Source organism: Sus scrofa, chromosome 3 (genome assembly GCF_054392235.1).
Source record: "Sus scrofa isolate SSC_HxYL_T2T_F1_AM1 chromosome 3, Sscrofa_HxYL_maternal_Yorkshire_Landrace_v2.0, whole genome shotgun sequence".
Classification (NCBI taxonomy): Eukaryota; Metazoa; Chordata; class Mammalia; order Artiodactyla; family Suidae; genus Sus; species Sus scrofa.
In genome coordinates, this window is record NC_139385.1 from 45,371,008 (window position 1) to 45,385,000 (window position 13,993).

At 42.9% G+C, this 13,993-nt stretch overlaps 2 protein-coding genes across 3 annotated transcripts in view; one reads left to right on the top strand and one right to left on the bottom strand.

Annotated features, from left to right (window-relative positions):
• Positions 1-2,643, bottom strand: part of ZNF263 (zinc finger protein 263) — a 46,500-nt gene extending 43,857 nt beyond the window's left edge. The window contains exon 1 of the mRNA XM_085017798.1: positions 2,444-2,643. The gene's annotated coding sequence lies outside the window, so the exon portion shown is untranslated. The remainder of the gene's footprint in view (positions 1-2,443) is intronic.
• A 106-nt stretch (positions 2,644-2,749) lies between these two features.
• ZNF200 (zinc finger protein 200) overlaps positions 2,750-13,993 on the top strand; it is a 21,203-nt gene continuing 9,959 nt past the window's right edge. For both annotated transcript variants that reach the window (XM_021088110.2, XM_021088111.2), the window contains exons 1-4: positions 2,750-2,880; positions 3,665-3,980; positions 4,699-4,790; positions 5,096-5,219. In XM_021088110.2, the coding sequence (XP_020943769.1) occupies positions 3,734-3,980; positions 4,699-4,790; positions 5,096-5,219 (463 nt within the window). In that variant the 5' untranslated portion in view covers positions 2,750-2,880; positions 3,665-3,733. The remainder of the gene's footprint in view (positions 2,881-3,664; positions 3,981-4,698; positions 4,791-5,095; positions 5,220-13,993) is intronic.

Consider the following 13,993-nt stretch of genomic DNA (forward strand, 5'->3'; position numbering starts at 1 on the left):
ACTATCTTCAAGGTGGATATTCTAACAATCTGGTAACCGTATTCTTCCTTTTTCAATGGGTAAAGCAGATGTATGTTTGACAGGCTGTTCTCATTAGCATCAAGTTCAAGCCATTATGTGTAAGCCAGAATGACTTTCGCATACTTCAATAGGTGATTCCTTCTATAAGTATATAAAAATGGTACAGCTCCTTTAACTACTTGCTATGTGGAATCTAGATACTGCTTAGTTGTTTGTAGCACTTCTTCAGAAATATTTTACATACTAAATATTTGTATCTGTTAGGTGAAATTTTCCCTGATGGTTTTTTAAATTGAGATATAATTCACGAACCATAAAAATTACCCTTTTAAATATACAATTAAGTGGGTTTTAGTATATCTACAATGCGTACAAACAACACCATTAATTCCAGAATATTCTCATGACCCTCAAAACAAGCCCTGTGCCCATTAGCAGTCACTTGCCATTCCCCTGTGCCCTCAGCCCTGGCGACCACTAACTTACATCACTATGGATTTGCCTGGTCTGGACATTTCATATAAGAATCACACAATATGTGCTCCTGTGTGACTGGCTTCTTTAGCTTAGCACAATGTTTCAAAGTTCATCCATGTTGCAGCATCTATCAATGCTTCTTTCCTTTCTTATTGCTAAATAATAATCCACCATATGGATATACTACATCTTCTTAATCTGTTCATCATTTGATAGACATATGGCTTGTTTTTACTTTTCACCTATTATGAATAATGTTGCTATTCACGTATGAGTTTTCATTTCTCTTAGGTTTACACCTAGGAATGGAATTGCTGGGTCACATACTAACTCTATGTTAACATTTTGAAAGACTGCCAAACTGTTTCCAAAGTAGCTTAGCATCTTTTCAGATATTTACAATCATTTAGTTTTCTTCCTCCTGAAATGACCTTGTGGCCTTTGCCTTCATCTTTGGTCAGTTAGCAGGAGCTTTCTGTACGATGAGAAAGTCTAATTTCTTCATCTGGCTTATCATTTAAAATCACATGCCATTCTGTTGCTTATCTTTGTTAATATTGTTTTTAAGTTTTTTTAGGGAAAAATAAAAAGTTTATATTATACTTTACAGCACCTCAGTTTCCTGTTCTGCCTCAACATTAAACTTAATGGTTCTCCTAACTGTTCTTTCATTGGTTATTAAACTCCTTTTTTTTTTTTTTTTTTGTACGTGAAGACAGGAACCTTACTTCTTTCCTAGAAGAACAGACAATTTTTGCTAGGATCAAGCTGAAATGCTACCTTTTCTTACAAGGTCCACATATATTCAGATCAATTTACTCGTATTTCAAACTACACTGCTGTGATTAAAAGAGGGTTTTGCTTGTTTTGTTTTTTGGATTTTTTTTTTTTTTTTTAGTAACTCTGGTATCTGGAAAGGGAGATATTCTTGACTTTTTAAAAAGTAAACTGTGTGGCAACAAAATTTTTGTGGCAAAACTGTGGGAAAATTTTTTGTTGCCACACAGTTTTGACACTAGTGTCTTTATAACATATTTTAAACCATGGTCCAGTGAATCATCTATAGTTAGCCTTAAGAAATGGGATGCATTCATATTTTCACCTTCATCATCCTCCCTGAGGCAGGTGTTACATGGAGGTACCTGAAATGAGGCAGGAATGAGGCAATCCCTGCCCTTGCGTTGTCCCAATCCTGATCTATGACTTACCAGGGAATGAACCGAGTATAACAATACAGAAAGAAAGGATGCTGTTAGGCGCCGGCTAGACACTGAAACTGAGGTCCGACACGGAGATGGACGACTAGGATTTCTTAGAAAACAACATGACCAGGAGTTCCCGTCGTGGCTTAGCGGTTAACGAATCCGACTAGGAACCATGAGGTTGCGGTTTCAATCCCTGCCCTTGCTCAGTGGGTTAACGATCCGGTGTTGCCGTGAGCTGTGGTGTAGGTTGCAGACTCGGCTCGGATCCCGCGTTGCTGTGGCTCTGGCGTAGGCTGGCAGCTACAGCTCCGATTGGACCCCTAGCCTGGGAAGCTCCATATGCCGCGGGAGCGGCCCAAGAAATGGCAAAAAAAAAAAAAAAAAAACAAACAACAACCATGACCAGTGCAAACCGCAGAGTAGAAGTAGGCAAACAGGTGAGGGGAACGTCGCTCAGCTTTGACCTACGGGCCACTCTTGCCCGAAGGGACGGCTGTAAAAACACCCCAGGCCCAGCAGAGGTCTTGACCCATTACACACTCCGCAGTATTTGGATACACCCGAGATGCTGCGGCGGAAACTGCAGCACCCCCCCGCAAACCTTCCGGTCCATGAGACAGTCCACTTCCGGTCGAGATCCGACCCTACTCCGCCCCAACCGCTGCGACTGGCAATCCCCCGTTGGCTGTTTGGAGTCGAACTACACTTCCCACCAGCCCCTGGAGTTTACATCGTCCTACCTGGATTCGTGCCAGCCTGTCACGGAGACCTGGAGCCAGCTTTCTGTTTTCTGAAGCCCCCGTACAGTAGCAGATAGAGCGGCTGCTGCCAACCCGGCCTCCCTGCCGTCCTGAGAGCTCCGCCGCCGGCCTCGAGCCTCGCCTTCTCTGGCGCAGAACGCCCGCTCCAAGCGAGGAGACCAGGCTTCCACGCCGGAAACGAGGCACCGGGCGTGACGTCACGGCTGCCGAGGCGCCCGGCCTCCCAGAAGGCATCGCGTCCCCGTCGTCCTCCCCAACTGACGGCGGCGAGCACCAATAGTTGCCGGCCGGTTGGGAGGACACTCCGAAGGGCGAGGGGTGGGTTTGGCCTCTCGCGCCTAGTTTCCCAGTTTCTTCTCGAGTCTGGGTCTCTGGGCTGTCCCGAGCGATCGCCCACGGGCGGCAGAACCTCAGAGGTGAGGGACTCCGGGAGGGCGGGAAGTAGGCGGAGGCGGCCGCGGAGGCGGCGGCTGAGGCGCGGAGCGTGGTCCATTGCAGGGGGGGAGTCTGACGGGAATAGGTAGCCGGGAGCGCACCCTAGGCAATGCCGCCAACTGGGCTTTGCGGTAGAGCTGTCCTGGGCCAGTGGGAGAGGCTGTAGAGTGGGTCCGGCCCAGTGGGCCCCGCTGGATTGTCTCCTGCCGTTCTTACAGGGCTTCGAGGGCGGAAGGGCGTTAACAGGCTACTTGTAGACACCTCACTCGGCCTTGCGTTTGCCCCTTGAGCCGTCAGCTACCCCCGAAAGGGCGTCTGAGGGACCTGCGATCCCAGGGGCTCAGTGAGGCCAAATTCAATGGCCAAGCTGACTTCTAAGCAGATGCCCTCGGTTTTGAACCCCAGATTTCCTGTCTTCTAGTTCCTTGCTCTTTCTACAGCATGAATTAACCCGTTCTTCCCAGTGGAGTTTGCACTTCATATTCTCGGGAGGATGGCCCTTGGTCATTTGCCTGATGCCATTGCTCCCTTCTGTTTGAATCTTGAGGTTGGGACATCTTATGCTTTCATTCTCAGTATATTCGTTTGAGGCCTTGCTAAGAGTATCAGGTTCAGGGATCTTCCTTTCAGTTGTGAGTTCCCTACCGCAGCTTATCTTTCCTTTAGATCTCTCGTGGCCTCACTACCCAAGACACATACTGGGATGCAGGCACGCGCAGCCTGACCCGTGATTTTTCTCATCTCTTGTGTGTGGCCATCTGATAGGTTACCTCCAGTAAGAAGTGGCTTTCAAAGCTCTGCAGAAACAACTGTGGCATGTGATTTCAAGGCACGATGGCTGCAAAAGTGGTTCCTATGCACCCAAAGCCAAAGCGGTCCTTTGTTCTGAGAGTTCCTCCCAACTCCAAGCTGGGCCAAGACCTACTTCGAGATGCTACTAGTGGGTCCAAGACCATCCACCAGCTGGTTCTGGAGCACTTTCTCACCTTCTTGCCCAAGCCAAGCCTAGTTCAGCCCAGTCAGAAAGTCAAGGAGACCTTGGTTATTATGAAGGATGTGAGCTCCAACCTTCAGAACACAGGTAAGAAGCACATACTGTTTCACCAGAAGAGAAGAGCATGGTACTGGGGGCTAAGCTAGGCTTCCATGTTAGTAATGAATTCAAGTTAGGGTGGTGGGTGTCAGAAAAAAGGAATTGATTTTAATAAGTCAACATGCTAGAGTTTTCTCATGGAGCAGAGGGTTAAGGATCCGGCATTGTCACTGCAGTGTCTTGGGTCAAGAACTTCCACAAGCCATGGGTGCAGCCAAAAAGAAAGTCAACATACCAGGGAGAGGGAGTATTTTTATTTCAAGCTGGAGCTTGAGTGGTTTGCTGAGTGTGTGTAAAGCCATAGGATAAACAGTGTACATCTTTTCTGTAGGGGTAGTTTTACCCAGACATTCTGAGAGCAATGGGGAGTATCTTTTGGGGTTAAAGAAATGTAGATGAAGTATTGAATTAACTTCAGCTTGTGTGGAATTTTGAAAACTCGTTTGCTGTGGGTGTCTTCAGACTTTGCCTTTCCCCAACTTTTAGTAGTAAATTTTAAAATGCACATAGGGAGTCATCCTCTATCATCATATTGAGGAGACCCCATGTAGGTTCAAGACCCTGTGGCTTGATCTCTGACCAGGCTATTGGGAGCAGAAAAAGCTATGAGTTACCTATCAAAGGAATGAGGACAGCCTGGTTTCAAGGTTGGTAGTCTCCTCATTAGAGTCACTATTCTATTAACTATTGTTTCCCTTTTCCCTAGTGCAACCTCATCCTTTAGTGAAGCTTCTACCCAGAGAAGGAATCCAGCAGAAACAGGAGACAGGGTCTCCGTGTTTGAAAGCTCAGCCCGAGGTAGGTTGAGTTCTCCTGTTCACTGTTGGTATGTGTTGCTTTCTCTGCCCTTGCAGCCCTCCCATGTCTAAAAACACACTCTTGGGAGTCAGCAGGAAGATTAGGCTCATTCTTCGCTGCCTCCTTGGACATTTGTCTTCTGGTTTTCCTCTGACTCCTCTCTGAGCCTTGCTTTCCTGTCTGCCTGGAATTTATAGATCCCTTTCATCATCCCTTCCCTGATCTTTGGGTCTCAGCCTTTCTGAACAGCAGGGCTGTCAAGAAACCTGTGTTACTAACAGGAAGGGGGCTTGCTGCTTTTTCAGGAGCTGGTGGTCTTTGAGGATTTGAATGTATTTCACTCCCAAGAAGAATGCATCAGCCTGGATCCTGCTCAGCAGCGCACCTCAGAGATGGAAGAAGACAATATTGGGGAGATGATATTACTAGGTAAGAAATCAAGGTCCTTGTGTGTTCAGATTAAAGGCTGTGGGGAAAGCATGTTCTATTTCATCTCAGGCTTTTTTGAGGCCTTCCCCCCCCACACACACATTTGATTTTTGTTTTATCCTATGTGGAAGAGCCTCCAGCTGTGAGTGGCCATTTTCCTTCTATCTTGGAGGCAGCAAGAGTGGAGGGGACTTCTCTTGGTGAGCGAGACCTGAGCCTGATGTATTACCATCAGACATTCAAAGAGCTAGGTAGAAAGTTCAGATATACTGTTTCTGAATCCATTTTCTGCATCCAGTGCTATCCTCCCAACAGATATATTTTACATTAGTGTTTTCATTAGATGCGTGAATTCTAATTCTTTTAAGCCTTTTTTTTTTTTTTTTTTTTTTTTTTGATGTTCAATAGCTGTAAAGCCTACTAGTATAAGGGAAAATATATCCCACTTAGCACTTACTAAGCACTTGTGTGCCAGTATGTACTAGATGCTATTCTAAGTACTTGGCGTACGTTTATTATCTCATGTAATTCTCACAGTAGTCCTTTGGGCCATAGGAATTAGTACTTACAGATGAAGGAACTGAAGCAGAGAAAAGTTAAAAAATTGGCTAAAGGTCACATGGCAGTAGGTGATGGAGCAGGGATTTGGATTCAGGGACTCTAACATCAAAGCTTACAGTCTTGGCCTACAGCTGTCTGCCTCCTTGCTGCATTTCTTATAATTTTGTCAGTGAATTTCCTACATGGTTGGTGAAAGGGGCCTTTGAATTTACTCATTTCCCAGTAATGGTTACCAAGTGTCCTCAGTGCTGCGTACAGACTCATCTGGTAGCAGCTTCTCTGTGAGCTACTTAGAGATGTTTCAACTTTTTCCTAGAAATATACTGCTACCCTAGAGCCAGGAGCCCTCAGAAATAATTTTGCTGGGTGCCTAATACGTTTTACCTTGCCTTCAGGACTGTTTGGTTCTGAGGCTGAAATGGAGCAAAGAGTAAGTTTTATGAGTTGCTTGAGATGAAAGAAATCTATAATGATGATTGAACTCTTGTCATACACTGTGTGGTCAGGGTAGCGGGATATAATGGGCCTGGTTCACTTCCCATGATTATTCTAAGGAATATTTTCTTTGTTTTAAGAAAAAGTATGAACAGATCAGATTAATTATACCGAGTTTTTTTTCTGAGTTTTAGGCAAAGCTAGCATTTATTTTGAGTGCCTGATTGGTGGGTATGTTGCCAACTGCAGGAACACTCTGGCCATGCGTGTTGAGCCCCGAGACCCAGGCGTCACCCTCTCCTTTCCTTTCCCTTGCCCACACCCTGAAGCTGATGACTTAAGATGAGTTTTTCACCAACATTTTAAAAATGCTCTTTGTTTTTCCTTTAGGCAGGGTTTGGTTTTGGAGTTGATATTCAGGAGGTTAAAAAATATATAATGTTCCATTCCCACTCTCTAAGAGCTTCTAAGTTGTAGCTATAAGGAACTGTGATAAGGTCAGGGCAGGATTTGGACCCAGGAGCAGAGTTTGGAAGAAAACAGGTTTGATTTTAGAGGAGATTCGGTCCATGGCGTGAAATAAAAAGAGGTTGTCCTCTGAGCACTTGGACATTGAGGACTGGAGGTCCGATGTGAGGATGCAGAGGTTGGGGAATCACCAGCATATAGTTGATAACCTATATGGTTACCTTTGGTCAGTTTGCAAAGGCAAAAGTGTAAGGGAATGAACTTTGTGGGGACAGAAATCCAAAGGAGAGCCCTGGACAGGAGAAGACAGAATTTGTGTTTCTGTCCAAGTGAACCACATGCAAACAATCAAAAAGGCAGAACACTTAAATTCTCAATGAGGTAGGGAGTTCCTGTCGTGGCTCAGCAGTAAATGAACCTGACTGGCATCCATGAGGATGAAGGTTTGATCCCTGGCCTCGCTCAGTGGGTTAAGGACCTGGCGTTGCTGTGAGCTGTGGTGTAGGTTGCAGATGCGGCTTGGATCTGCTCCAGCCATGGCATAGGCTGGAGGCTACAGCTCCGATTGGACCCCTAGCCTGGGAACTTCCATATGCCATGGGTGCGGCCGTAAAAAGACAGAAAGACAAAAAAATAAAATAAAATAAATAAAAAATTCTCCGTGAGGTAGTTCTTATGGTTATATCTGCCATCTACTTTGGCAAGAGAATATACCTTTTCAAGATTGACACAGGGAGTTCCTGTCGTGGCTCAGTGGTTAATGAACCCAACTAGTACCCTTGAGGACCTGGGTTCAATCTCTGGCCTCGCCCAGTGGGTTAAGGATCCGCTTTTGCTGTGAGCTGTGGTGTAGGTCACAGATGCGGCTCAGATCCTGTGTTGCTGTGGCTGTGGTGTAGGCCGGTGGCTACTTCTCTGATTCGACCCTAGCCTGGGAACCTCCATATGCCCCGGGTGCGGCCCTAAAAAGACAAAAGACAAAAGACAAAAAAAAAAAAAAAAAAAAGGATACAATTGATATAGATTGACTACATACTATGCAACAAAGAAAGGCTCAATAGAGTCCAAAAGTAGAAATAATATACAGGATCTATTACAATATAGTACAACTAGATACTAAAAATGAAGTCAGAACAAAAAAGTTCCTTCTACCTGGAAAATTTTAAACTATTAAGTAACCTTGGGTCAAAGGATAAATACAAATAAAAATTGCATAATTTTTCTGGAAAAACGCTACCAGAATCTATGGTATTACCTAATGTGGTACTCAGAAGAATATTCACAGCTGTAAAAACATGTATATTGATTTACAGAAATTAAAATAATTAAGCCTCTGACTCATGGTTAGGAAAACAAGATAATTGAAGGGAAAATGGGAACAAAATATCAACAAATACATGGAAGTTCCCTTGTGGCACAGCGGATTAAGGATCTAGGGTTGCTGCTACATCTATGGCACAAGCCACAAGTATGGTGCAGCCAAAAATATGTATATTAACAAATACAGACTTAGGAATCAATGAGTTAGAAAAAATAGAACTAGTAAGTATAAAGATTTATACACAAACAGATTAAACCAGTTTCCATAAAGGAAATTTAAAATTGTAAGAAAAACTAGTCCCATACCCAAGAGAAAGGATTAGCCTTAGTTTCACAGAAAATTCTTGTAAATCTTTAACAGTCAGACAATTCAAACGCTATGAGAACTTTCAGAGTATAGAAAAAGAGGACGACCTCCAGATTCTTTTTATGAAGTTAAAGTTACACTAAAACAGAAATATCACAACCTGATCAAAATTGCCATGACCAAGATTCATTCCAGGAATGCAAAAAATGATTTAGTCACAGAAAGTCTATTTGTTACACATCTGTGCATCTTATAATGAAAAGGAGAAAAATCCTATGATTGTTTTCATAGTTACTGAAACAATATTTGAAAAAATCCTATGATTGTTTTCATAGTTACTGAAACAATATTTGAAAAAACTCCTTCTTCCTAAGAACACTTAACAAAATTGTAACTAATGGATACTTCCTTAATGGGCTACTTGTCTTTTCAGCCAGCATCATCTTTAATGGGAAACACCGAGGAGCATTCTCATTAGAATTAGGAATACAACAATATTGCAGACGTGGTTCGGATCTGGCAAGGCTGTGGCTCTGGTGTAGGCTGGCAGCAACAGCTCCGTTAGACCCCTAGCCTGGGAACCTCCATATGCTGCAGGTGCGGCCCTAAAACAAACAAACAAACGAAAAAGGAATACAACAATAAGCCCACTGTCATTACTATTATTTAATATTGTGTTTCAGGCATTAGCCAGTATATTTTAATGAGAAAAAAATTAGATGTATAAGAATTTAAGAGAAAGATGAAAACTGCAACTATTTATATATTATTTCTTTTTAAAAAATTTTTTATTATTGTAGTTGATTTACAATGTTCTGTCAATTTCTGCTGTACAGCAAAGCGACCCAGTTATACATACATATATATATATACATTCTTTTTCTAATATTATCCTCCATCATGTTCCATCATAAGTGATTAGATATAGTTCACAGTGCTATACAGCAAGACCTCACTGCTTATCCACTCCAAATGCAATAGTTTACATCTACTAACCCCAAACTCGTCATCCATCCCACTCTCTCCCCCTCCCCCTTGGCAGCCACAGGTCTGTTCTCCATGTCCATGAGTTTCTTTTCTGCAGATAGCTTCATTTGTGCCGTATATTAGATTCCACATAGAAATGATATCATATGGTGTTTGTTTCTCTCTTTCTGACTTACTTCACTTAGTAGGAGAGTCTCTAGTTCCATCCGTGTTGTTGTAAATGGCATTATTTTGTTGGATTTAAAAAAAAATTTTTTTTTTTTTTGCTTTTTAGGGCCGCACCTGTGGCATATCAAAGTTCCCAGGCTAGGAGTCAAATGGGAGTTACAGCTGCTGGTGTACACCATTGTGCATAGCAATGCCAGATCCCCTATCCACTGAACGAGGCCAGGGATTGAACTCACATCCTCATGGATTCTAGTCATGTTCAGTAACTGCTGAGCCATGAATGGAACTCCTAGTTTGTTCATTTTTATGGCTAAGTAGTATTCCACTGTGTATATGTACCTCATCTTCTTAATCTATTCATCTGTCCATGGGCAGTTAGGTTGTTTCCATGTCGTGGCAATTGTGAATAGTGCTGCTATCAATATAGGGTGCATGTATCTTTTTCAATGGAAGTTTGGTCTGGATATATGCCTAGGAGTGGGATTGCTGAGTCACGTGGCAGTTCTATATTTAGTTTTCTGCAGTACCTCCAAACTGTTTTCTATGGTGGTTGTACCAATTTACATTCCCACTAACAGTGCAGGAGGGTTCCCTTTTCTCCACGCTCTCTCCAGCATTTGTTATTTGTAGACTAATGCTGGCAATTCTGACTTGTGTGAAGTGGTACCTCATTGTAGTTTTGATTTGCATTTCTCTAATAATTAGTGATGTTGAGCATTTTTTCATGTGCTTGTTGGCCATTGGTATTACAAACGATTTAAATGTGTAGCTGGAAAATCCTAGATAATGTCTGAAAACTTACTATAGATAATAAGAGCACTTAAGGCAATGGGGTGTTAAACTATTATACAGAAATCCTTAGCTTTCATATATGCAGTCATTTAGAAGATGTACAAAAGTCATAAAAAAGGTTAAACACCTAGGGAAAAATTTAAGAAGTGTGCAGAAATTTGGAGGAAAACTTGAAAATACTTCCAAAGGACATAGAAGTAGATTTGAATGAATGGAAAGAAATACCCTGTTCTTGGTTTGGAAGATTTAACATTAAAAAAAAGGTCAGTTCTCCCCAAATTCATTTATGAATTCAATGTAATCGCTTTAACAAGACCCAATAGGCTTCTTCCCCCCAGAACTAGGCAATCTGATCTCGAATTCAAATGGAAAAATAGCTACAAGTAACTAGGAAAAGTGTAAAGAAGAGCACTGGGCTAGGAGGGGCCGAGCCCTATCAGGTGTCAAAGGAGCCAGTGAATCCTGTCATGAAAGCAGCATATGGTATTGGCCTGTGAGTGGATAGAACAGTACGACAGAATAAACGTCCAGAAATTGGAGTTTGCTGGTGGCACAGTGGGTTAAGGATCCAGAATTGTCACTGCTGTGGCATGGGTTCAATCCCTGACCCAGGGACTTGTGTATGCCCTGGGCACGGCCAAAAAAAAAAAAAGTCCAGAAATAGCTTCACATATATATGAGGGTTCACTTTGTGATAAAGTTGGCATCTCCAATCTGCAAGGCAGAGTAGGAGTTGGTGTTTTTTGTTTTTTTTTGGTGGGTTTTGTTTTGTTGGTTGGTTGGTTGGTTTGTTTTTGGCTGCACCTATGGCATGTTGAAGTTCTCAGGCCAGGGATTTAACCCGCACCACAGCAGTGACAACACCAGGTCCTTAAATGCCTGAGCCACAGAGGAACTTCATGAGGGACATTTTAATAAAAGGTGTTGGGACAACTTGGTGTATCACACCATACTTTGCACACCAAGAAAAACTAAATGTCAAAGATGTTAAATGTTTTCTTTAAAAAAAGACAAAATTAGACCATGTGTGTGAATTTGTTTATAGCTATGGGATAGGAAAGCTTTTCTAATTAAGACTCACAAATCCAGAAGTCTTGAAAGAAAAGATCAAAAAAGTAAATACGTAAAAATGTAAAAACTCTGGTATTACAAAATAAAAAACAAATATACAACGAAATAAAATGTAGTATATTGGAGGGAAATATTTGCAACTCAGATTAGACAAAAGCCTAATTTTCCTACTTTATTAAGAATTTCTAGGAGTTCCTGGAATGCCCATCGTGGTACAGGGGAAACGAATCTGACTAGGAAACATGAGGTTTGGGGTCCGATCCCTGGCCTCACTCAGTGGGTTAAGGATCTGGTGTTGCTGTGAGCTATGGTGTAGGTAGCAGACACAGCTCAGATCCTGCATTGCTGTGACTGGGACATAGGTCAGCAGCTACAGCCCTGATTAGACCCCTAGCCTGGGAACCTCCATATGCTGCAGGTATGGCCCTAAAAAGACTAAAAACAAAAAAAAAAAAAAGAAGAAGAAGAAGAATTCCTAGGAGTTCCTACTGTGGCACAGTGGGTTAAGAATCTGACTACCGGGAGTTCCCGTCGTGGCGCAGTGGTTAACGAATCCGACTAGGAACCATGAGGTTGCGGGTTCGGTCCCTGCCCTTGCTCAGTGGGTTAACGATCCGGCGTTGCCGTGAGCTGTGGTGTAGGTCACAGACGCAGCTTGGATCCTGCGTTGCTGTGGCTCTGGCGTAGGCTGGCAGCTACAGTTCCGATTAGACCCCTAGCCTGGGAACCTCCATATGCCGCGGGAGCGGCCCAAGAAATGGCAAAAAAAGACAAAAAAAAAAAAAGAATCTGACTACCGGAATTCCTGTTAGGGCTCAGCATGTTATGATCCCGACTAGTATCCTTGAGGATGTGAGTTTGATCCCTGGCCTCGCTTACTAGGTTAAGGATCTGGTGTTGCCTTGAGCTGTGGTGTAGGGTTACAGATGCAGCTTGAATCCCACATTGCTGTGGGAACTCCCATATACTTACTGCGAGTTTGGCTGTAAAAAGCAAAAAAAAAAAAAGCTGGGGATTGAGTCGCTGTGGAGGCATGAGTTCTTTTCCCCACCAAGCACAGTGGGTTAAAGGATGCAGTGTTGTCACAGCTGTGGTATAACTTGGATTCAGTCCCTGGTCAGGAACTTCTGTATGCTGCAGGCATGGAAAAAAAAAATAAGAATTTCTAAGCATTCCCTGGTGGCCTAGTAGTTAAGGACTGGGTGTTGTCCCTGCTATGGTTTGGGTTCAATTCCTGGCTGTCAACTTCCACATGCTCTGGGCATAGCCAAAAAAAAAAAAAAAAAAAGAATTTCTAGAAATTGGAAAGAGAGATTCTCTTAAAAATACAAATTACCCTAAATACATGAGAAGGAGTTCCCATCGTGGCTCAGTGGTTAACGAATTCGACTAGGAACCATGAAGTTGTAGGTTCAATCTCTGTCTCGCTCAGTGGGTTAAGGATCCGGCGTTCCCGTGAGCTGTGGTGTGGGTCGCAGACGTGGCTACAGCTCCAATTCAACCCTTAGCCTGGGAACCTCCATATGCTGCGGGAGAGGCCCAAGAAATGTCAAAAAGACAAAAAAATAAAAATAAATAAAAATAAAATACATGAGAAGATGTGCAGCCCTATTTGTAATTAGAAATGCAAATCTTAAAAACCTTTATTGCGTTACTTTTTAACAAAAAATCTATCAGACTTGGAGTTCCCGTCATGGCTCAGTGGTTAACGAATCCGACTGGGAACCATGAGGTTGTGGGTTCAATCCCTGGCCTTGCTCAGTGGGTTAAGGATCTGGTGTTGCTGTGAGCTGTGCTGTAGGTTGCAGACTCGGCTTGGATCCCGCCTTGCTGTGGCTCTGGCGTAGGCCAGCAGCTATAGCTCCGATTTGACCCCTAACCTGGGAACCTTCATATGCCGCAGGAGTGGCCCAAGAAATGGCAAAAAATAAAGACAAAAAAAAAATCTATCAGACTTATAGAAATCAGAAACTTAACAGCACATTGGTGGTGAGGTTGTTGGGAGACAGGTATATTGCCGGGGGGCATAGAGAATGGTACAGTACAGTCTTTCTGTATGGAAATCTATAATTACCCGTATTGCAGGTACATTTACCTTTTTTTAACCTTTTATTATTTTTTTCCAACTGTACAGCATGGTGACCCAGTTACACACATACATGTATGCATTCTTTTTTCTCACATTACATGTTCCATCATAAGTGACTAGACAGTTCCCATTGCTACACAGTGGGATCCCATTGCTAATCCATCCCGAAGGCAAGTCTGCATCTATTAACCCCAAGGTCCCAATCCATCCCACTCCCTCCCCTTCCCCCTTGGCGACCACAAGTCTATTCTCCAAGTCCATGATTTTCTTTTCTGTGGAAAGATTCCTTTGTACCATATATTATATTCCAGATATAAATGATATCATAGGGTATTTGTCTTTTTCTTCTGACTTACTTCACTCAGTAGGAGAGTCTCTAGTTCCATTCGTGTTGCTACAAATGGCTTATTTTGTTCTTTTTTATGGCTGAGTAGTATTCCATTGCATTTACCTTTTTATCTAGAAGACTCATGTCAAAGAATCTGAGTTATAGGTAATAGCAACAGCACACATCCAAAATTATGTAGAGAAAAAAACACAAAATAATGTAGAGATAAGGTTATCCATGTGGTATTG